Source organism: Piliocolobus tephrosceles, chromosome 5, assembly GCF_002776525.5.
Source record: "Piliocolobus tephrosceles isolate RC106 chromosome 5, ASM277652v3, whole genome shotgun sequence".
Lineage (NCBI taxonomy): Eukaryota > Metazoa > Chordata > Mammalia > Primates > Cercopithecidae > Piliocolobus > Piliocolobus tephrosceles.
This window is the reverse complement of record NC_045438.1, coordinates 37208655-37230461: the sequence shown is the minus strand read 5'-3', so window position 1 is coordinate 37230461 and position 21807 is coordinate 37208655. Positions and strand designations below refer to the sequence as shown.

General features: G+C 46.3%; 2 protein-coding genes across 4 annotated transcripts in view; one reads left to right on the top strand and one right to left on the bottom strand.

The window, feature by feature from the left end:
* The window catches only part of NHSL1 (NHS like 1), a 152766-nt gene extending 149407 nt beyond the window's left edge, over window positions 1–3359 (top strand). The window contains exon 7 of one of the 2 annotated variants that reach the window (XM_023190992.3): window positions 589–3359. In XM_023190992.3, coding sequence (XP_023046760.2) covers window positions 589–1324 — 736 coding nt within the window. In that variant the 3' untranslated portion in view covers window positions 1325–3359. The remainder of the gene's footprint in view (window positions 1–588) is intronic. The other variant, XM_023190993.3, reaches the window with a different exon arrangement.
* An 8589-nt stretch (window positions 3360–11948) lies between these two features.
* Window positions 11949–21173, bottom strand: HEBP2 (heme binding protein 2). 2 transcript variants are annotated; one of them, XM_023190990.1, is made up of 4 exons: window positions 20781–21173; window positions 20098–20233; window positions 19228–19408; window positions 11949–12513 (listed from the first exon to the last, which is right to left on the bottom strand). In XM_023190990.1, exons 1-4 carry the CDS (start codon window positions 20880–20882, stop codon window positions 12315–12317), a joined length of 618 nt encoding a protein of 205 aa, XP_023046758.1. In that variant the 5' UTR covers window positions 20883–21173; the 3' UTR covers window positions 11949–12314. The 2 variants fall into 2 exon arrangements, with proteins under 2 accessions (XP_023046758.1, XP_031791406.1); XM_031935546.1 differs by having other exon boundaries at window positions 19346–19408.
* Between the last annotated feature and the right edge of the window lie 634 nt (window positions 21174–21807).

The following is a 21807-nucleotide window of genomic DNA, read 5'->3' as shown; positions in this document are numbered from 1 at the left end:
TTTTTTTTTTTTTTTTGAATAGAGATAAGGTCTTACTGTGTTGCCCAGGCTGGTCTTGAACTCCTAAGCTCGGCCGGGCACGGTGGCTCAAGCCTGTAATCCCAGCACTTTGGGAGGCCGAGACGGGCGGATCACGAGGTCAGGAGATTGAGACCATCCTGGCTAACACGGTGAAACCCCGTCTCTACTAAAAATACAAAAACTAGCTGGGCGAGGTGGCGGGCGCCTGTAGTCTCAGCTACTCGGGAGGCTGAGGCAGGAGAATGGCGTGAACCCGGGAGGCGGAGCTTGCAGTGAGCTGAGATCCGGCCACTGCACTCCAGTCCGGGCTACAGAGCAAGACTCCGCCTCAAAAAAAAAAAAAAAAAAAAAAAGAACTCCTAAGCTCAAGTGATCCTCCCACCTTGGCCTCCCAGAATGCTGGGATTACAGGTGTGAGCCACTGTGCCCAGTGAAAAATAAATTTTTTGAAAGTGAATCTTAAGTAGATGGTGACCTGAAGATGCGATAAGAGAAGCAGAGTGGTTGTGGCTGACAGTCTGTGGTCCCATGGGAATTAACCTTTTTCTTAATGTTATTAAATCTCAGATCCAAAAGGAAAGTCCTCGGCCGTAGAGATTCAGATGATGACCACTCCCGAAACCATTCTCCCTCCCCGCCCGTGACACCCACCGGCGCTGCCCCGAGCCTGGCCTCTCCAAAGCAAGTGGGATCGATTCAGAGAAGCATCCGAAAGAGCAGCACCAGCAGTGACAACTTCAAAGCTCTGCTGCTAAAAAAGGGCAGTCGTTCAGACACCAGTGCCCGCATGTCTGCAGCAGAGATGCTCAAGAACACAGACCCTAGATTCCAGAGGTCAAGGTCAGAACCTTCACCAGATGCTCCCGAGAGCCCGTCAAGCTTTTCCCCAAGCAAAAACAGAAGGGCACAGGAGGAGTGGGCCAGGAATGAAGGCTTGATGCCTCGGAGTCTGTCCTTTTCCGGCCCCAGGTACGGCCGCAGCCGAACACCGCCTTGTGCCGCCAGCAGCAGGTACAGCATGCGGAACCGGATCCAGAGCAGTCCCATGACCGTCATCTCGGAGGGAGAAGGGGAGGCCGTGGAGCCTGTGGACAGCATAGGCCGCGGGGCTCTGGGCGCTGCGGAGGGATGTTCCCTGGACGGACTGGCGAGGGAGGAGATGGACGAGGGCAGCCTGCTCTGTGGGGAGGGGCCTGCCGCCTCTCTGCAGCCCCAGGCCCCCGGCCCCGTGGATGGGACAGCCAGTGCAGAGGGCAGAGAGCCCTCCCCGCAGTGTGGCGGTTCTCTGAGTGAGGAGAGTTAGGGCCAAGAACATAACTCTCCCAGGTGACACGGGGGGAGATGAGCGATGCAGCACTCTAGGAAGCCTGCTAGGCGCCCTTCCCTGGCTCACCTGGGGATCCCACGCTGTTTCTGTGCTGTGGGCCCGGGGTTGCCAGCCCTGCAGTGTGAGTGAAGGGTTATTTAGGACTCACTTGGCACTTGCCCTGTGGCTTAAGAACAAGTAGAAGCTTAAACTTCTGAAAGTGCTTCCTGGGGAAGATTTTTTTTTTTTTTTTTTTTTTTTTTTTTTTGCTAAATGCTGGGTGTGTGTGTGCATTTTCAACACATTTTAATTTTTAAAAAATACATGTATACACAAACAACATGTACAGAAATAGAAGAAAGCAAGCCAGAGTTAAGCTTGATGGAGTAACGGAGTTACTCTGGACTAGATGGTAATTGCTTTCAGAGCATTAGGTTTATGGAAATCAGCGAGTTCCGTAAGAAAGGAGAAGATGTTACTTCTAAGAAAGAGGCAGTAGAGTTGCTGGATCTTAATGCACAGAACACACAGATATATGCACACGTGTGCTGCTGAGGTGAGGCAGGTCTGGTGAACACAGAGGCTGGGAAGGGGCTAAGTGACTAATTGGTTCAGGTACTTTTTTCTAGGGGAGGTAGACTTTGCTTCTTTTTTGTAAAAATGACAAACATGTAGAAGTGGCAACGCTGTAACCTGGTGCCTGCTGCTGTGCAGCCACATACACACGATTGTAGCCTGATTTTTAGAAGTGTGGGTAATTTTTTAATGAATTTCCTCCTTGAGTAGCAGCTGAGGTCATTGACAACTGAAGTGACGGTGTGGACATACAGCGAGGGGAAGGGCTTTTAGAGGAGTAAGTGATACACTGCTGGAATTTGTTTTCTGCCTATGAAATAAAATTATTTTTCAGAATTAAATTTGAAAACTTGCACTACAGAACTATGGGTGGGGCTTTTCCTTTAACAACAGTTTTGTTGTTGTTTTTAACCAGAGTTTAAACTTCCATTAGGCAATTTCCTGTCACTTGAAATGTCAACATCTGCTAACTTTTGGATATCCTTTTGGTTACACCAAAGAAAAAGTTATGGCTATTTTTTTTTTCCTTTGAACTGCCTACAGTATCATGTCCTAATTCAGAAAGATTTATCAAAATCTATTATATATTATCTTACTTTGAAGAAAATGCTGAATAGCTCTTGTTAGTCAAATAAACTGATAAAAATTGGTAGGGCCTGGCTATTAGTTAGCCCTGGGAAATGAATTTTCAGATTAAAAAGTTTTTTTTTGCATCATTTGGTTTGTGCGTTTTTATATTTGTTTATAAATAATTGAGTTGCTAATTATCTTATAATCTTCTCCAGTCAGATTTTCAACAATTTTAGACATGGGACACAAGTGTGCCAAGTCTTTATTTTAATGTAATAATCTCATTACCCTTACCCTTACTCCCTTAACTTCCATGTACTTAGACTTCATTTGTTAAATAAGCCAGAGGATTGTCATCTTCATTAGAAGGACCTAGGATGATAATGTGGAGACTGTTGGTCTGAATCTAGTGCAACTACCACCTGCCAGCTTTTGGGGGGTATGAAAATATCTAAAAGTTGGACTGCACGGGTCAAGTCATTATGAGACTTATAAACTAAAACTTTAGATACCCATTTAGAAATGTCTTGGAGGCAAAAACAAACCTAAAGAATGAAGACTCTTTCCCTTCTCTGAAAAAAAAGCAAAACACTGCTCTTCACACAACCAGAAATCAAGACCAGAGATTTGGAGCAATTGTCTACTAATTTGGCACAAAGATCGTTTGTTCTTTAGAAAACTGGCATTGGCTTTTGAATATGAAATCTTCTCATAGCTGCCTAAAAAAGACTAGAATGTATATGGATATCAGAAACCTTTAATACATAATTTATGCAAAGATAAAACAACATAACACTAATTATAAAACTATTTTTAGATCCCCATTTTTAATGAAAAATACACATTTGTATTTAATTTGCTTTGAATAAAATAATTGTAAAGTAAATATTTGAAACATTTCTTTTTGTTTATACATGTATTTTTTTGAATAATGAGATAGGTCTTCTTGTACAGAATTGTTGAGTGTTTTGCTGGATACAAACAGAAAAGCAGTGAGACCAGAAGGTCTCTGGGGGAGGTGAGGACCCAACAGAGAGGAGGTGGAACATCACAGACACTGGATGGCGCCATCTACCAGGGCACGTGGAAAAACAACTCCACATCGTGTCCTATGGACTTTGGAATAAAATACGAATAACCTATCACCTGGCGGTTCAGATGACATGGCATGTGGAGAGATGTGACAACTTCTCACAGGCATGGATGAAATACAGGGAGAGAAGAATCGAGACTCATCCCTGAAACATGGCACCTTCCGCATGGCTACTCTACTCCATGGGGCCCGCTTCTGTTACGGACCACATCTTATTCAAAAGCTCCACAGGGTAGATCTGATGGCTCTCATACCCTGATACTTTAAGTTCCAGATAATCATAGACAGAAGCCCCAGCCCTAAATTATTTCCACCTTATTTTTACTATCAGTGGGGAGAGAAACAAATGACTGTTTGGTCTGTTAGTTGGAAACAACCTCAATGTGATCTGCCTTCTGCCATCGTACTATTTCTGAAGAATCTTGATTGAACTCTTGCTTTTCCTGTGGGGGTGACAGTATATTCCATAGGAGAATCACAGTGAAAAGGAGATGTTTCTGTGTCTCCGTATTTCTCCCCACCCATCAGGGCGGCATCTTAGGAGGAGAGGGGAAAGAGTGGCTTTCTTGGTTCTGCCGTAGTAGGGGTTCAGCCTGCATGTGATGCTGATTCCATCATCAAATATGCACAGCAGGGTAATTTGCTTTGGCAGATGTGAGGATATTGTCGGGGGAACAGAGGGTCATTTGAATGAAACATGGACCTGATTCTTGCACCACTTTCCTTAATAAGCCATTCGGTAACTGTAATAGTTTCTCTCAGTTGCCTGCTCTGCCCTACCTTCCACAGCGGCCAGCCTTTACTCACAGAACAAGGAGTAGAGCAATCTGTAGTCATTTGTTCAGCAATGGAAAAAGAAGTCCTAATAAATGCTTCTCATGTGCTAGGTAAAGACAAGGAGGCCCAAAGATAGAAGATGTGGTTGAGCTATCAGTAAGGGGCATGATCCTACTGCCAGTTTAGATGCTTCAAGAAGTAGACACTGAGATAGTTAGAATACCAAAGGTTTTGTTATTGGAGTAAGCACCTTTGAAAGGAAAAGAGAAAGCAGGACGAGGCAGGGAGAGGCGATCGGCCATCCCAGGGGAACTCTGGGAAAAAGGTCACTCATTGGAGGAGTCCTGTGTTGGACTGAAACAGCTAGGTCCTGGTACCGCTGCCTTGCTTGGTCTTTGGCAAGAGCCCCCCAGAGAAAAGCATGCTCTCAATTTCCATAATTTAGTGAAATCACTGGCCACCAACCCCTCCTGTCTTGAGAATAGTGTGACCTCAGCTTGAAAGCTAAGGTGGATCCTGGTGAAGTAGCAGCTGGTGGCTGCCAGCTACCCACACTCCTTGCAGCTGGATGGCACGTCTTGTCTTGAAGGGTGATCTAAATGGCACCTCCCCATGCCTGCCACGGTCCACCCCTTGCCTCTGTGGATCCATTTCCCCAAAAACACGCAGAGAGTGACTGTTCCAGTCTCTTCCTGAGGATAATTGTTGAAAGAGGAGTTTGGTAGGACCAACTAGAGCACCTTCCTGCAAATGGTTTTGGAACCACAACTCGTCCTCATTACTCCCTGCTTCATTCTAAATTCCCCTCACCCTCAACTGTCATCTTTGCTGGTCTTGGTGGCTTTTTTGATAGTATAAACCAAGCTCTCATTCCTGAGGGTCCTGAGCTCCTGGGAGCCAAACCCTTCTCAGACCAGGATTGCTGCACTAGTCCATTCAGTTACAGCTGGGCGAGGAGTACAGAGGGTGCCTCCAGTAGATCTGCTAGGTTCCACACACACTGCTCTTGCCCCCATCCTCTGACAGCAGGCTTACCTACTCTTGCAGTTCATGCTAAATTACCCTTGACTAGATGGTGACTTCTTGCCTACTGGTCCCTGAACACAAAGAGTCCAAAGTGCCCACATAGTAGCAGCAGACTGTAGTTCAATGGGATTCTTGCAATATTGCCTAGAGAAGATATACACTCTCTGAGAACTAGGACTTCTGATGCTGTAGAACCCAGAGTTTCAGGCATGGGAAGTACTAAGTCCCTCAATGGTTCGTTGGGTGTGATGGTCAGTGGGGTCACTCCTGCCTCCACTCCTTGGTTCTGAAATCTATATATTCCTGTTGTAGACACAACATCATACAGGCTTTCTGATTCAATAAGTATACTGTGTGCAGGAGATGGTGGCATATCTTGGCAGGGTATTGTCTCCCACCTGGCGCTAAAGCAGGCAATGTCAACGTTCCATCAGGCCAGCAGCTTCTAGGTGGTGCAGTATGTGATAGGAGACGTGGATCCTAAGGCCATTGGCGAACTCTCCCTGATCGGGTGTTAACATGTATAGATCACGTGTTCAGCAAGTCCATGTTGACAGATCAGATGTTTTTATAAGTCCCTAGATTGTGTTCAGGACCCCGTAGGCCCAAAAGGAACCACATACCTAGAATAGGAAGTCTGTCCTTGTGTGAGTAAACTGCCGGTGCTTCTAGGAAAGAATGAGCCCACCATAGTGAATTTGCTATCAAGTGACGAGTTGGTCCTCACAGCCTCATCGGGGTCTCAGCATTGGTATCTAATGCTGGCAGGTTGGATAGTGAGAGTGAGCAGTGTCTAAGTTGGCCTTGGTAAGTGGGAGTGCATGTTGCTGGGTTCCATGCATAGCCTCCGTCTTTGCCACCACTGCCATTTTGTGTATGCATTTTACCAGCACTGAGGTGGGCACTGGCAAAAGCTAATAGAACAGGCTAAGTCATTTCGTCTACTTGGTTTAGTGCCTCTTCTGTGGTGGGTGCTATTTGGTGGGCATTAACATGTCATACAGTTTTTCAAGTTCTGTGTCCACTCCATATGCCCATCCACATGCCTCTACCCCAGACCTCCTAATCATCCATGTTTTTTCCTCCCAAACTCCTAATCAGCTGGCAGGCCATTTTCTGCTGTTTCCATAAATATCTTACCTGTCTTCCCTCACAAAGTGAATGATCCAGTGTACCTCAAAAAATTCTGCCTGGTTTTTACGGTAAGATTGCAATTTTTTTCCCATTTTTTCAATGTCACCTTTGAGTGAGGGTCCATTTTCAGCTTGCAACTACAGAGTAAGATGACTTATTCTGTAATAAGATGACCAAGCCCGTGCATTCCTCTTCCTTCAGTGGATTATATAGGTCCTCCAACAACAACAGGGAGGGGTGATGTAAAGGTGCCACTGTGCAGACATGGTGGTTGGGATCATTGCTCTTGCAGTTTGCTTATGTCCTCCAGTCCAGCTTGGAACTGCTCCCGTATATATCATTTCCATCTTCCAATGGACGGCTGCCGATCCTACTAGCTTATGACTTGGTGCTTCCCACAGGACCTAGTTAAGATGGGCAATTCTGGATACAGCATCACTGGGTCTCAAAGTTCCACGTCTACCAGGGCCCAGTAGCACAGCAGAGGCTGTTTCACAAAAAGCATATGATTCTCTCCTGCAGTTAGAACCACCTTGCTTCAGGGCCCCAGGGACCTGCACTGTGATTCTCTCACTGGGCCTTGTCATCTGTTCACACTGCATCTTCTTTCCCCCTACCTCCAGTACATAAGATCTGCCACATCACATAATTTAAGCTGCTAATTTCTTCATATGTGTCACTTCTGGGTCTACTTCTAATGATTACTCTTTTTTTTTCCTAATTATGGGCCATAATTTATATTTCTCTTTGTTTCCAGTACTTTTTTTTAACTGGATGTTGGGAATTATGAGTGTTATGTTGTTTGTTGATGGATTTTGTTATATTCCTATAAATGGTATTGGGCTTTATTCTGAGTCACAGTTAAGTTTCTTGAAATTAGTTTGATCCTTCCAAGGCTTGCCTTTAAGCTTTTTTCGGGGAAGTCCAAATAAGCCTTTGGTCTAGGAACAATTTGACCTCAAAACTAAGGCAACACCCTTTGGAGGACTTCACCTGATGACCCATGCATTATGAGTTATTTCTACTATGGCTAATGGAAACCCAAACTTTTCGCAGCCCCGTGGATGATCTGTAAATTATTTGCTCTACTACTTTCCAGTTACTCATTTCTTGGCTTAGGTAGTTTCTTCTTACACCTTCACTCAACCAAGGACTCTAGGGGACCCACTGCAGATCTGCAGCACTGTGTGTGTGCTGCTTCCTTCTCTCCTCTCACTTACTCACCTTGGCCTCCAGTAATACTGATCTCCATCTGCTCAACACAACAGAATCACTGGTCTCTGGCTTCCCCCTCCCTGTTTTGCTACCTAGAAACTGCCTCCAGGCCATTAGCTTGAGCAATCACTGGACTCACCTCATTATTCCCCCTTCTCTCAGAGATCACAGTCCTGTACTATGAACTTTCAGTGTCTGAAAACCATTGTTTCATATATTTTGTCTGCGTTTTTAGTTGTTTAAGAGGGACGGGTAAATTGGGTTCCCATTTCATCATCATGCCCAAAAGCAGATGTTCACCTGAGGTGCTTAAAAAACACTGTTCAAGGCAATATTGATTATGGTTTACTGCCCTGATTGGAGGAGATGGAGTTTAGAAGCTTATACTCTTTCCCCAAAGGAACAAATGTAGGGGTTATGCTGCCTGCCAAGGATGTCAGTCTCAATTATACATTCAGGAATTAGGCAGATAACCAGTCAGATAACCTGCAGGCCCAGGAGATCTGCTGTAAGCCAAACTTTGATTAGAACTACATTTACTTTCTAACCTCTGTATGCTCCCATTTTAATGGGAAGAGGAGGAACTGTAATGACACTTTGGGTTTGTGGGTATCAGATGTTAACTTGGACCCTGACGTAGCCAGGTATTCCTCTTTCCCCAGGGTAGAGCCACCTGAGTAAACGGCCATAGATCCTTTAGAAAAAGAATGAGGGGATCATTACTGTGTACACCTGCTGAAATGTTGCAGGAAACTTTCCCCTATGGTACAGTCACCTCTGCAATTAATGAGCTCTGGGTCAGAAAACTGAACTAGAAACTGGCAAGGAATCGTGTTTTTGTTTTTTAACTGGAGTGATCTCTCTCAGTCCCCTGCTCATCAGTTCTTGCTTGCTTTTGATTATATATAAAGCCTTACCCTTGTTGATTAGTCAGCTGTTTTGTCCCTAGGAATGCCTTGTTCTACCAACTATTTCCATGAGACTTTACAGGTCAGGGCCCCTTGGCTGCCATTTGGAACTTAGTGGTTAACAGGATACTGATGGCACCCTGGCTTCTGTGGCTGGCACTGCCACCTGGGCTCTTCAAGGTCTCATCATCATCCACATTGCTCTCAGCAAGCGAAGTTCCATCACAGCCTTTCCTGCCAGCCCCAGCCTGCCGAGGAAAGCCACCGCTGAGCTCCTTCATGATGCTCAGGCCTGCTCACCAGTGCATTCCCAGCGACCTTGCTGAAGGATGGGTCCCTTGGGCCTTCCCGTGCAACATAATTGTCTGATGAGTCCCGTTGCCTCATGCATGTATCAATGCCAGCAGGCTCCCTTCCCTGAGCCTTCTCATTCCTTTCTCTATTGTTTGTCCCAGCCATTCAGGCATTTCAACATTTTGATCACTCTTTCTAGGCTTCTACGAAGCCACCCTAGAGCAGTGAATCTGTATTATCTCCTGGCATTTTTCTCATGGTGTGAAATCCTGTATCCTGAGAGCCCCAAGTCAATATACCCCCTCCTTTATCTAGTTGTAAAAACCCAGCCCCTTTGACCAAGCACCCTCAGGATCCAGTCCCAAGAGTATACCCCTGCCCCCTGCAGTACATGCCACCAGGTTAGGTGGCTCCTCTGGCATAGAGTCCATTTCTCCCTCATCAGACCCCTCAGCTGCAATCAGTTATGTTCTGACTTAAGTCTTGTTATAGGCCTGGTAGCCAGGAGAAGGGGAGGGACCAATCTTGAGGGGCACCTGTTGCTTCATGGGGAAAGACCTTGGACACTGAATTCCCTTGTGTTAGGGGAGAGGCAGGAAGGGAGGGTAGTTCCAGCTCTTCATGGGGAAGGGTGGGCCTCTTCTGCAGGCTCTGAATATTCAGAGTCTCCTAGGGAGTCAAATGGTTGGGGATATCCACTAAATGCCCCCATGCCATGTTTTAGGTTCCCACGTTTGATTCTGACCTTGATCTAACAGGCCTGGCTTGGTTGAGTATCTGTTGGCTGTTAGCTACCTTTACCATGGAGTCCTGTGCTTGACCTTCAGCTTGCTCTGCTTGGCTACAGCATGAGATGAGGACTTGTTAGCAAGCTACCACAGAGACTCTGCCGCTCACACTTCGTTTTGTTTGTTATCTGACCTCCGTTTTTCATTATCCACTTGCAGGATGTCAATCCAGCTCAGCAATAATCATGGAAGCCCATTGTCCTTGTCTCTTTTATCCACCTTCCCATATTTGAGACACCCAAATCACCCAGCAGTCATTGCGTTCCCTTGTAGCAGCATGCCATTTCATCTGCAGTCTTCATCATTGGACAGCCTTCTTGTGCCACGGACTGTCTGTGTCACCTATCCACCAGGGCTGGGGGCCTCCGAGCCAGCCAGCCAGTGAGTCACTCAGCCTGCTAATGCTGTCTTACCACCTACATTCGTGGGCCACTGGTACCAATTATGCCAATTTTAGGCTGAGATGGAGTTAGGAGTACAAAACTGGTGAAGTGACATCTTTGAAAGGAAAAGGGAAAAGCAGGATTGAGCAGAGGAACTGTAGAATCTAACAAAGTCTCTACCAGCCCACCAAAAAGCTCCAGAGCAGAGGCTGTTTATTAGAGGGGTTTCAAGCTGGTAGAAATGACTAGATCTTTTTTTTTTTTTTTTTCTTCCTGAGACAGGGTCTCATTCTGTCACCCAGGCTGGAGTGCAGTGGCATGATCATGACTCACTGCAACCTCTGCCTCCCAAGCTCAAGCAATCCTTTCACCTCAGCCTCCTAAGTAGCTGGGACTACAGGCGTGTGCCACCACACTTGGCTAATTTTTTATTTTTTGGACAGACAGTCTCACTAGGTTGCTTTGACTGGTCGTGAACTGCTGGGCTCAATCTATCCTCCCACCTTAGCCTCCCAAAGTGCCGGAATTACAGATGTGAGCCACTGCACCTGGCCTAAATGCCTAGGTCTTATACCACCACCTTGCTCAGTTATTGGCTGGACGTTGCCAGAAAAAAAGCATGCTGTCAGCTACCACTGCCTTGCTCAGTTTTGACTAGGTCCCCCTCTCTCCCATAGAATAGTGTATCCTTATCTTGAAATCTGGCGTGGACCCTGAAGACAGTAACAGGGGAGACTGTCAGCGAACCACACCCCTCACAACTGGGCAGCTAGTACTTTCTTGAAGGTAAATTTGAGTGGCGCACCTCACGTTGTCTGCCACAACTTCAATTCCCAGAATAAAACTGACCATTCTTTGGTCATAGTAACAATTAAGTACCAGAAACAATCAATGACAATTTCACATCAGTCACCTCACCTCCAAACCAGGCTTCTAAATCATGCTAATCAGCAGCGGCCTCACTCTGGTAACTGCATCTCCACACCTAAAGCTCAATCAACTCCTAAATGCTTTTGAAAGTCTGTTAATCCTTCCTAAAACCCTGCCTAAGGTCAGCAGTTTTATCAGGACAGACCGTGCCCTACAAGACCGTGCCCTACAGTGCTCTCTTGCTCAGCAGTGTGTGCAGCTTTTTGTTCTAGGTACCAAACATGGCCTCTCCCTTTAACACTGTCACGTCTGCCCCTGGCTTTCATCTGACGACTCCTCGTCATTCAAGTCTCAACTGTCTCTTGAGAGGCCTTTACTGACCACCTTATGTGATGCCCACCACACCCTACCTAACCACACTCTACCCCACTGCCCTATTTCAGTTCTTCATCACGCTTGCCAATTTCAAGTATCTTATTTGTGTTAAACTCCCTCACCCTCTAGAATGTAAACTCCATGAGGCCAGGGGCCTTATCTGTCGTGTTCACAGTGGGAGGGTGAATGAAATAGTTAAGGAGGTGGAAAGATGTTGTTGAAGTTAGTAAAGAGGAAGTCAGTGATGAGGGGCTTGGGACACAGATTTTCTTACCTTAGCAGAGTGCTTGGAACAGAGCAGGGGCTCCCTACAATGAGTTCAAGAATGAATGAAAATACATGACAGTTCGGTGAAATGTTTAGGGGAAAAAGCAAGATTTTTAGGGGGTTAAGTGGAGACTAGAAAGAAAGGAATGAATTCACTACGTTTAAATGGAGTTAAATGGAGTGTTCCTGTGCAGTGGGGCAGTGGGAGGATGCGGGAGGGAATGTAATACATACAACAAACAGAGAATGTAATGGTGGCAGCCACAAAAGACAATTTGATTTTTGTGTCCAACTGAATTTCACCTCTCCGGGCCTGACAGCCTAGTGGTTCCACACAAGATAAATTTTTAACATTTTTATTGATACTATCTGGAGGGGACATCATCCAACTGACACAAATCCAAGAAAAAAAAGGAAATATGATTGTGATGCAGTGAAGAAGAGGGAAGTGACGTGAAATTTCCCTAGATCCTCACAGATATAAAGACCACCATAGTTATGACCAATTTATGTGTTTACAGACTACTGTCCTCTGTTACCTGTGTATGTAGATAAAACTTCAAGCGTTAAAAAGGCACATTGGAAATAAGCTTCATTAATAGTAGTATTCTCAATAGAAGACACTAGACACGCACTTTACTTAGAGGTCACGTTGGTGTCTATGATAAACAGACGTTTTGCCTCTGACAGCGGAAATTCCTTTCATTTTTCTCATTCGTTTTCTTTGGTGGGTTCATTTTTTTGAATCAACCACACTTCATTATTTCTATTAAGCAATTTGAAAGGACTGTTGTAGCCTGCAGTGTAGTAAACCTTCTCATCAAAAACTTTTCCATGTTCCCTCAAAATGCTTGCTAATGTCAGAAGTTGTTCTTGATTCTTTTGGCCACTAGAAAATCCATCGAAAGACCTACAAAGGAGAAAGGAAATAACTGTGAATGATTTTAATACTGATGTGAATGTCAGTCTGAAGCAAAAAGTGGGTGCTGGTACCGTGAATGCTGGGTGAAGTGCAACTTCAAAGTTACTCCCTCTCGGACAGGCGAGGTGGTTCACGCCTGTAATCCCAGCACTTTGGGAGGTTGAGGTGGGCGGATCACTTGAGGTCAGGAGTTTGAGACCAGCCTGGCCAACATGGTAAAACGCCATCTCTAATAAAAATACAAAAATTAGCTGGGCATGGTGGTAGGTGCCTGTAGTCCCAGTTACTTGAGAGGCTGAAGCAGGAGAATCGCTTGAACCTGGGAGGTGCAGGTTGTAGTGAGCCAAGATCATGCCACTGCACTCCAGCCTGGGTGACAGAGTGCAAGACTCTTTTTCAAAAAATAAAAATAAAAAAAGCTACTCTCTGTCGGCAGATGAACTGACCACTCCTACCTGTGATTCCTGGTCTCCGTGTGACCTCAGAAGCACTGAGGAAACCCAGCAGGATGCATCCCCTCCTCCCATCTGTTGACAGGTGGATTTGGAACCTACACAATCTCAAGTGCTCTACCCTGTGCTTCCCAAACCTTTAACGTGCATACAGGTCACCTGGGGATTTTGCTACAATGCAGATTCAGGTCTGGGGTGGGGCCTGAGAGTCTGTGTTTCTACTGAGCTTCCACATTCATGCCGGTGCTGCTGATCAGAGAACTATACTGACACCCCTGTAGAAGCCCCTTTTCCAGACTCAATTTTCACTTGAACATTGCCCCTTTTTCCCTCCCCTAGGGAAAATAAGCGCTGGATTACAGATGAATATGATATAGTTTTCACCTCTCTGAATTTATGATCCAAGGGAACAGATAAACATTTTGGCAGTTCTCTCTATACATCCTGAGGTTTTTTGTTTGTTTGTTTGTTTGTTTGAGACCGGGTCTCACTCTGTCTGTTGCCCAGGCTGGAATATGGTGGGACAGCATACTGCATCCTTGACCTCCTGGGCTCAATCAGTCCTCCCACCTCAGCCTCCCGAGTTGCTGGAACCACAGGTGCACAACGAACTAATTTTTTAAAAAAATCTGTAGAGACAGGGTCTTACTATGTTACCCAGGCTGGTCTCAAACTCCTGAGCTCAAGTGATCCACCTGCCTTGGCTTCCCAAAGCGTTGTGATTACAGGCATGAGCCACCATGCCCGGCCTCTGAGAAGGGTTTTAAACAGGGATAGGATCAAAGTGTTGTTGGAGCGTTGAGCACATGATTAAATCTGGGGTAAGGAGAGTCATCTGAATTGGGCCTGAATGGAGGATGGTTTTGCTGAACAAAGAAAGGGGAGTGATAGGAAAGAGACCATAAATCTAAAAATACCATGTGTTTCCAGAGTGAGGCATAAAATGAGGCCAGGAAGGTGAGTCAGAGCTAGAAGGCAGAACCCTGTGCATTAGCCTAAGGCCTTTTGAGGTTATTTCCAAGCTTGTTGAGCAGAAATGTGCAACTTGATCAGATCTGGATTAGAATATAGGCAGATAGATAATAGACTGGTGAGGAAGGATCCAGGCAGGAGGTTGCTATGGGGATGTGGAAGAAAAGATAGTCAAAAGCTTAAAACAAAAAGTGGGAAAAGGGAATAAAAGTTTAAGTATAGATTTTACAGTATATAAACAAAACCATCCTGAGATTAAATCATGACAGCACTGACCTAGCTGAGCTGCTGACAGACAAGCATGATGAATTTGATTTTGAGGGTGAAGAATAAGAAACACTGAGAAACAAAAATTTTCCTAATATGCTTTCTTTGGTATAAGTTCTGTTATCAATGTGCCAGTGCAAAAAATCAATCCTACCATGCTTCAGATGAGGTGTCATCTTTCAAGGGTACAAACCATGTCTGTTTCATATAACAATGTCTACCCAGCACCCAGAACCATTCCTGGCATGCAGTTCCCTTTTAATCCTGCCAAGTGTAGGAATCTCTGCATGCACATGTATACAAAATAAAACACTGCAGGTGAGTTGATATAACTCTTCTGTTCTATCGTTTTCATGTCAATTGAATATAATTCTGAACCACAGGTTAAGAAACATTTTGGGCTAGGCATGGTGGCTCACGCCTGCAGTCCCAGCACTTTGGGAAGCCAAGATGGGTGGATCACCTGAGGCCAGGAGTTCCAGACCAGCCTGGCCAACATGGGGAAACCCCGTCTCTACTAAAAATACAAAAATTAGCTGGGCATAGTGGGGGCACCTGTAATCCCAAGTGATTCAAGGCTGAGGCACTTGACTCACTTGAACCTGGGAGGCGGTGGTTGCAGCGAGCCAAGACTGGGCCATTGCATTCCAGCCTGCGCAACAAGAGTGAAAAGAAAGAAAGAAAGAAAGAAAGAGAAAGAAAGAAACATTTTGGCTCCTAAATGTATTCTTTATTTCCTTAATGAATAATCAATGCTTAGCATGTTTTGCCTGAAAGGAATTTGTTTTCAAATTCATTTCCCCTTAAAATCAAATATTGAACCCTTTAATTAGAAATAAGCTTTTGTTCTCTGAATGCGTGTTGTTTCACAATGATCTATTCATGGTTTTATTCAGAACACAAACAACATATATGGTGCCTGCCTTGCCAGGGGCTAGAATATATAGACATAGTAACATGCTGTCATATTCTTGAAGAAGTTTCCGTCTATGAATAAGTCACTATTACTTAGAAGAAGAAGAATAGAAGGAAGGGCACCAGGACAGAGTAGCTAGCTAGGTGGAGAAACTGAAGAAGGCATCACAGAAAAGGTGTCATTTGTCCTGTAGGGTGGCAGTGGGCTCTCCAGAAAGAGTGAGAAGAGAGTGCTAGAGCTAGGAATGCCTGATGCTCATGTTCCAAGTGTTTTATACAAATTAACTCATCTGATCTTCATGGCAACCCTATGAGATAGGTAAGTACTATGATCATATGCATTTTAAAACAAGGAAATTTTAGCAAGGAAAAGTGGACTAATGTGCCTGAGGTCAAAGGTAACAAGATGTGGAAGAACATGGCATGGTCCGTGAAGGGTGAGAAGCCCAAGTGATGGAAAGGGGAGCTGCTGGAGACAGAGCTGGGCCAGGTCATATGTGGCACTGTGCACTGTGTCAACAATCTGAGCTTCCCTGGGGAAACGAGGAATCCGACAGAGATTCTGGGCTTTTGTCATTGTTGTAAGAAAGATCACAGCACCAGTGTGGAAGAGGGGAGGAAAAGACTAGTGGCAGGGAAGATGGCTTGCAGGCTACTGAAGTGAAATAGTCAAGAAATTATTCAGTTGAGATCAATCAACATCCCAGTATCTACTGGGAGTACCAGGCATGTGCTGAGAACTAGGGTACACAAAGATGACTTAGTGCGGTCCCTAGAAGATGAAGACCCAAGTAAGTCACAATGGCAATGGAGAGAAGGGAACAAATCCCTGAGTCATTTTTGAGGTGAATGGGCCAGATTTGGGAACCAGTTGTCAGGAACAGTGTGCTGATGGTGACGGTAAATTCCTTGCTCAGGAAGCTGTCTTGACTGGGCATGGTAGCTCATGCTTGTAAACCCGATGCTTTGGGAGGCTAAGATAAGTAGATTGCTTGAGCCCAGGAGTTCAAGACCAGCCTGGGCAACATAGTGAAATCCCGTCCCTACAAAAAATAATAAATTAGCTGGGCATGGTGGTGGCACACACCACTCAGGAGGCTGAAGTGGGAGGATCCCTTGAGCCCAGATGTTCCCGGCTGCAGTGAGATATCATTATGCCACTATACTCCAGCCTGGACAACAGAGCAAGGCCCTGTCTCAGAAAGAAAAAAAAAAAAAAAAAAAAAGGAGCCTATCTGGTTGATGAGGCCCTCAACTGAGACGGGCACTATAAGATCAGAGAAGATCTGGGAATTGGGGGAAGGCTCATTTTTAGGGTTGTTGAGTTTGATTCCCCCAACCCCAAAGAGAGATGTCCAACAAGTAGGGAAATCAGATCTGGAGACACTTAATAGATTTGAGAATCATTTGACTCAGGGAGTTGAAACAATATGAATGGATCACCCAGAATAAGTCTGCTCTGAAATGAGGGTCTAAAACAGGTGTCAACAGCGATCCTAGGGTGGGGAGCTGAGGAGGGGCCAACAGAGGTAAAGAAATGGGAGAGGAGAAATGACAAGAGAGTGACACTGAAAGTTAAAGGATAAGCAAGTATTAACGGACCAGATTGGTCCACACATGACTGCTGTAAGGGTCACATGGGAGAGGACAGTAACCATGTGACAGATACAGAGGCACTGCTGAGGATGGCAAGGGCAGTCTAAGGAGTGGGTGGGAGTCATACTGGATCATGGTGGTTTGAGGTAAAGGCCATTCTGATAAGGTCTTGGATGGATATGAAGAACATTTATTGGAACTTGGAGGACAAGGTGATCCTTGTCATGACATGGCAAAGAAACTGTTTGTGTGTCCCAGTGTAATGTGGACAGTACAACTTGTGAGTTATGAAACAGGATATTTGGCTGAACATTTTCTAAGCAAAATGGGAATGGAAGATGTGGCCTGGCTTCTCTTGATAGTTAAATACAAGAAGAGAGAATTTAAAGAGTAAATTTTTAATCAAAAGGGAAGCAGAACTTAAACATTTGGAAAATTCTTAGCCTATCCATATTAAAAGAAATGAGAAAGCTTGTTCCAGAGAGAACAAGGGTAAGGCCAAGCAACCCTTTGATAAGGAGATTAATGTAGAACTGCCATCTAAATAGAAACCAGGGCCTGTTCTCCAGAATAATGGAAGAACGGTGCCAAAGAAATTTCAGAAATTATGAGCTGCCTCTCCCATCACAGGCCAAGTTTCAGTGCCTGGCGGGGACAGAACAATTTCAAAGGAGGGTCTTTGGGCACCTGGGGGGCTGTGGAACTCACTGCCAACACTGCCTCACCACTCTGTTCCCTGCATTCCAGTGCAGCCCTCCTTGGATGCCCCAGGTTCAGCTCCAGTGGGCTGAGGTGTGGCCGGGGCTGCGATGGCTGTCCTCCCAGAAGGTGCAGGCAGTTAACTTCAGCAGCATCCATGTGGTGCCACCTCTGCCAGTACATGAGCTGTGGGGGTGTGGCTACCTCCACCTTGAAGGATGGAGCTGCCCAGGGCCTTAGGTATGTGACCCAAGCAGAGGGCCACAGTGAGAGCAAAGTGAGTCCCCAATAGGGAAAATGGCTAACAGAGCCATGGGAGCAGGACACACTAGACTGGGAGGGCCAGTGGTGTGTAATTTGAGCCTGGTAGGACTGCCCCTGGGGTCCGTTCAACTGTGAGAGCTGCAGTGGGTTTGGGCCATCCAAAGCCATGGGCAGGGCCAATTGAAGCCTTGGGGGCCCAACCTCTGTTCAGCAGAGCTTCACAAGTGGGACCTTCATCCCAGTGGGCCCAGAGGGAAGAGCTCTGAGTCACAGAAAATTAATCTGAACATTTAGAACTTACTTGGAACCTGTTACCCATTTCTTTTTTCCCATTTCTTCCTTTTGGAATGTGGTATTTATCCTATGTCGGTCCTACCATTTTTTTTTTGGAAGCATATAACATGTTTGATTTCACAGGTTCATAGATGGAGGGGAATCGGCCTCAGGATAAACTGTACCTTGAGCCTCAGATTTGATTTTGATGATCTTTAGATGAATTTAGACTTTTGAGTTGATGCTGGAATGAATTAAGACTTTTGGGGCTATTGGGATAGAATGAATATATTCTGCATGTGAGATGATATGAATTTTACAGGGTCAGGGCAGAAAGCTATGAAGTCCATGTTTGTGTCTCCCCAAAATTCATATATACATTTTTTTTTTTTTTTTGAGACAGGGTCTCACTCTGTCACACAGGCTGGAGTGCATTGGTGCAATTACGGCTCACTCAGCCTCGACCTTCTGGGCCCAAGTGATCCTCCTACCTCAGCCTCCCAAGTAGCTGGGACCACAGGCATGTGCCACCAGGCCTGGCTAATATATATATATATATATTTAGTAGAGATGGGGCCTTGCTATGTTGCCCAGGCTAGTCTCTAACTCCCAGACTAAAGTGATCCACCTGCCTCAGCCTCCCAAAGTGCTGGGCCTCAAAATTCATATTTTGAAAACCTAATCACTAATGTGATAGTATTAGGAGATGAGGCCTTTGGAAAGTGATTAGGTCATGAGGGTAGAGTCTTGTAAAACATGTCCAATAAAGCTACCTTGCCTCTTCCACCACATGAGGACATTTCTGAGAAGGTTCCATCTATGAACCAGGAAACTGGCCCTTACCAGTCACTGAAACTGCCAGCACCTTAAACTTGAACTTCCTTGTCTCCAGAAATGTGCGAGATAAACTTCTGTTTTTCATAAACTACCCAGCCCATGGTATTTTGTTACAGCAGCCTGAACAAACTAAGACTTTTGTTTAAAGTACTTTTGTTCAGATCTAACTATATTGCAGTCTTTTGTTTTGGGGGCATATAATTTGCACCGTGTCTTATATGAAGGGCATGCAATAGACTCATTAAATGAAGTGATTATTATCTTGTGACAGACCTCAGTAACATATACAACAAAGCCAGTAGGAAAACATCACAAAATGCATTAGACCTAATTTTATGGAAGGGTGAAAAGCCTTTTGAAATTGCACTGGAGCTAAACTGTAAGTAAAACTAGCAGTCAGCAATGCTATAAATTATCTACCACTTACCGTACAAACACAGTCATTTCGGCTCTATCTTCAATGAAGACATCTGACTCTAAAGGCCTGGGCGGATCAAATTGCTGTTCAGAGGGAATATACAGGGAAATGGTAATAGTAGACTCACTAAAAGGACCTGAACCAGGCTCCACGTAGCTTGTCACTGGAGCTGTCATCTTTATTTTCATCTCTGTGACATAAAAATGAAAGCAAATTTAGTGTATTTTTGACAGCTTTAGACATTTAACCTATTCTTTTTTGATCTGGGTTTCTTGATTTACTTCACATTATTGACATATTTACCTTCAAGATAATTTTCATCTTAAAACAGTAAGGCCAAAATTACTAACCTGCTCACTGCCCATATTAAACCACTTTCTGTAATACTGATATTCTGGGTTAATAAATTCTTAATTTTAGAGATAAAAGGGGAAATTAGAGATTACAAGGTCAGTAAATTCTTTTTTCTTACAATTCAGAAAATGAGGTCCCACAGGCTAAGAGACCTGCTAAAATATAAATAGCGGCAAAGCCAGACCAAAAGCTATGACTTGCTGCTTCTAATCTTGGTACCTTCTTGCCTCCCGATGTCTCTGATCCTACCAGTCAGCAAATTATCTTGAAGCGTTTGCCATGGAAAAGGACTTATCACGCGTTACACCAAACCCCAGTTCATCCAGCAAAATCAGAGAACAGAGGTTGAAAAGTAATACCCAGTGGAACCCTGGTCCTGAGGAGTCTTGTCTGAAAACAAGAGAAGTCTTTGATGACTTGCTTATTTTTCTATTATAAAGGATATTTCTTTGATAAGATAAAACTCAGTAAGAAACCCAGGGACTCTTTCACAATATGCATAATTACAAAGAAAACTGCTTTTACCTTTCTCGTTTTTGCCTTGAATGTAGCTGTTCAGTCTCGTAAAGCCCGTCTGGATGGCTGAATCCCAGTCCATAGACTCCACGGACGTGCTGACCCACTTGGCTGGTCCATAGTGTCGGATCTCATAACTTCCGGGCTAAAGCGGAACAGAGAAAACTTCGAGAAGCAATTCTAAGAGGGTAGGAGTGAGATGCAAAAATACCGGTGCCATGATCTCGGGTCGACCTGCAGCCGGCCTGTCTAGGGGCTGCACCGCCCCGGGGTCCAGCCTGAGGTCCCCGCTCCTTAGGTCTGGGAGGTGCACCTCCACGAGGTTCCCCTCCTTGCGATTAGGGAACGCAGCGGCCCTAACCCCACACGCTGGGGACTCGATTCACGCTTTAAAGACAAACACCTATTACACCCCCTCGCTTCGGAGGGTTCCACCGCGCGTTCTGGGACATAACCAGTTCCTCCTCGCCCCACCACCCCGCAAAGACAAGAAATTGAGATGGGACCTGCACTGGGGTAGAGGGGAGGGTAGACCGAAATGATCTGGGTTTCTCGTTTGTGTACGATACGGGGTAGGGACTCGGACCACTTAAAGAATTGTACTTTTTACTTAACACTGTGGGACCCGCTGGCCTCATGGCAAATCAGCCCGAAGGCGGGCCCAGCCCCTCCGCTCCTGGGTCGGCGCCTACCTGGGAGCCCGCGTCCTCCGGGGCCTTCCAGCCCGGCGTCTCTACGGCTTGGGCCGCCGCGTCCTCGGCCGCCCCGGGGTCTGGCTGGAGCGGTTCGGCCATGGGCGGCGCCGGCGCTCTGGGAGCCTGGCCAGTCGTGCCAAGGGCCCGTACCCCGGATCGCCCAGCCCGCGTGTGCGCGCCCCGCCGCGGCCCCGAGTCCCCGCCCCGCAGACCCTGTTCCTCCTCCCCGCCGGGCTGGAGACCCGAGCCCGCCGATGCGCCTGACTCTGGACCGCGAGGGGGCGCCGCCACCAAGGCGGGGCCGGCTCACGACCCGGGACCGCTCCCGCCGGAGTTGCGCGCCCTGCCCTGGCCCCTCCGCGGGGACAGGGAGCCATACCTAGCTTCGGCCCGCCTTCTTTTGGAGCACCTCCCGCCCCCGTCCCTGCCCTTGTTTTTGAGAGAAAGGCAGCCAGAGATGGCCCCGCGGACAGTCGCGGGTGGCGCTGTTTCTGTGCAACCGGTTTGGGCGCCTCTGCCGCGGTCCCGCCCGCGCTGGGAACCGCGGGCGCTGAGCCGCCAAGAGGTTGTCCCAGCGCCGCCGCGAGCAGAGAAAGGCCGGAGGGGGCGCCTGGAGACCCGGCCCCCGCGGCCCCTGCCCGCGCTCCTGAGGCTCAGCCAGGGCGAATGGCCGTACTCATCCCAAGAAGGTGTCCTGGGTACCAGACAGCTTTCAGCGTCCCTTGCGGAGGAGGTGGTGGGACCACAGACACATGGGGAGAATCTGGAACTGTTCTGGTCGCTGAACTTCCCCGACAGGACCCCAAACCCTCTGAGTCATCCCCCCAGGCTTAACGGGACTCGGAGAGAGTTAGTGCGGAGGCCAGACACTAGTACTTTTCAAGAATTTTGGTTACCAGGGCTTTCCGGAGCCAAGCGAGGTGCGGCTCTGTTTCCCAACACCCGCGCTCCGCCGGGACTACGGGACCTTTTTTTTTTCTTGGAAGGCAGCTATGCTCACCACTATACTATCAAGGCTATTTTA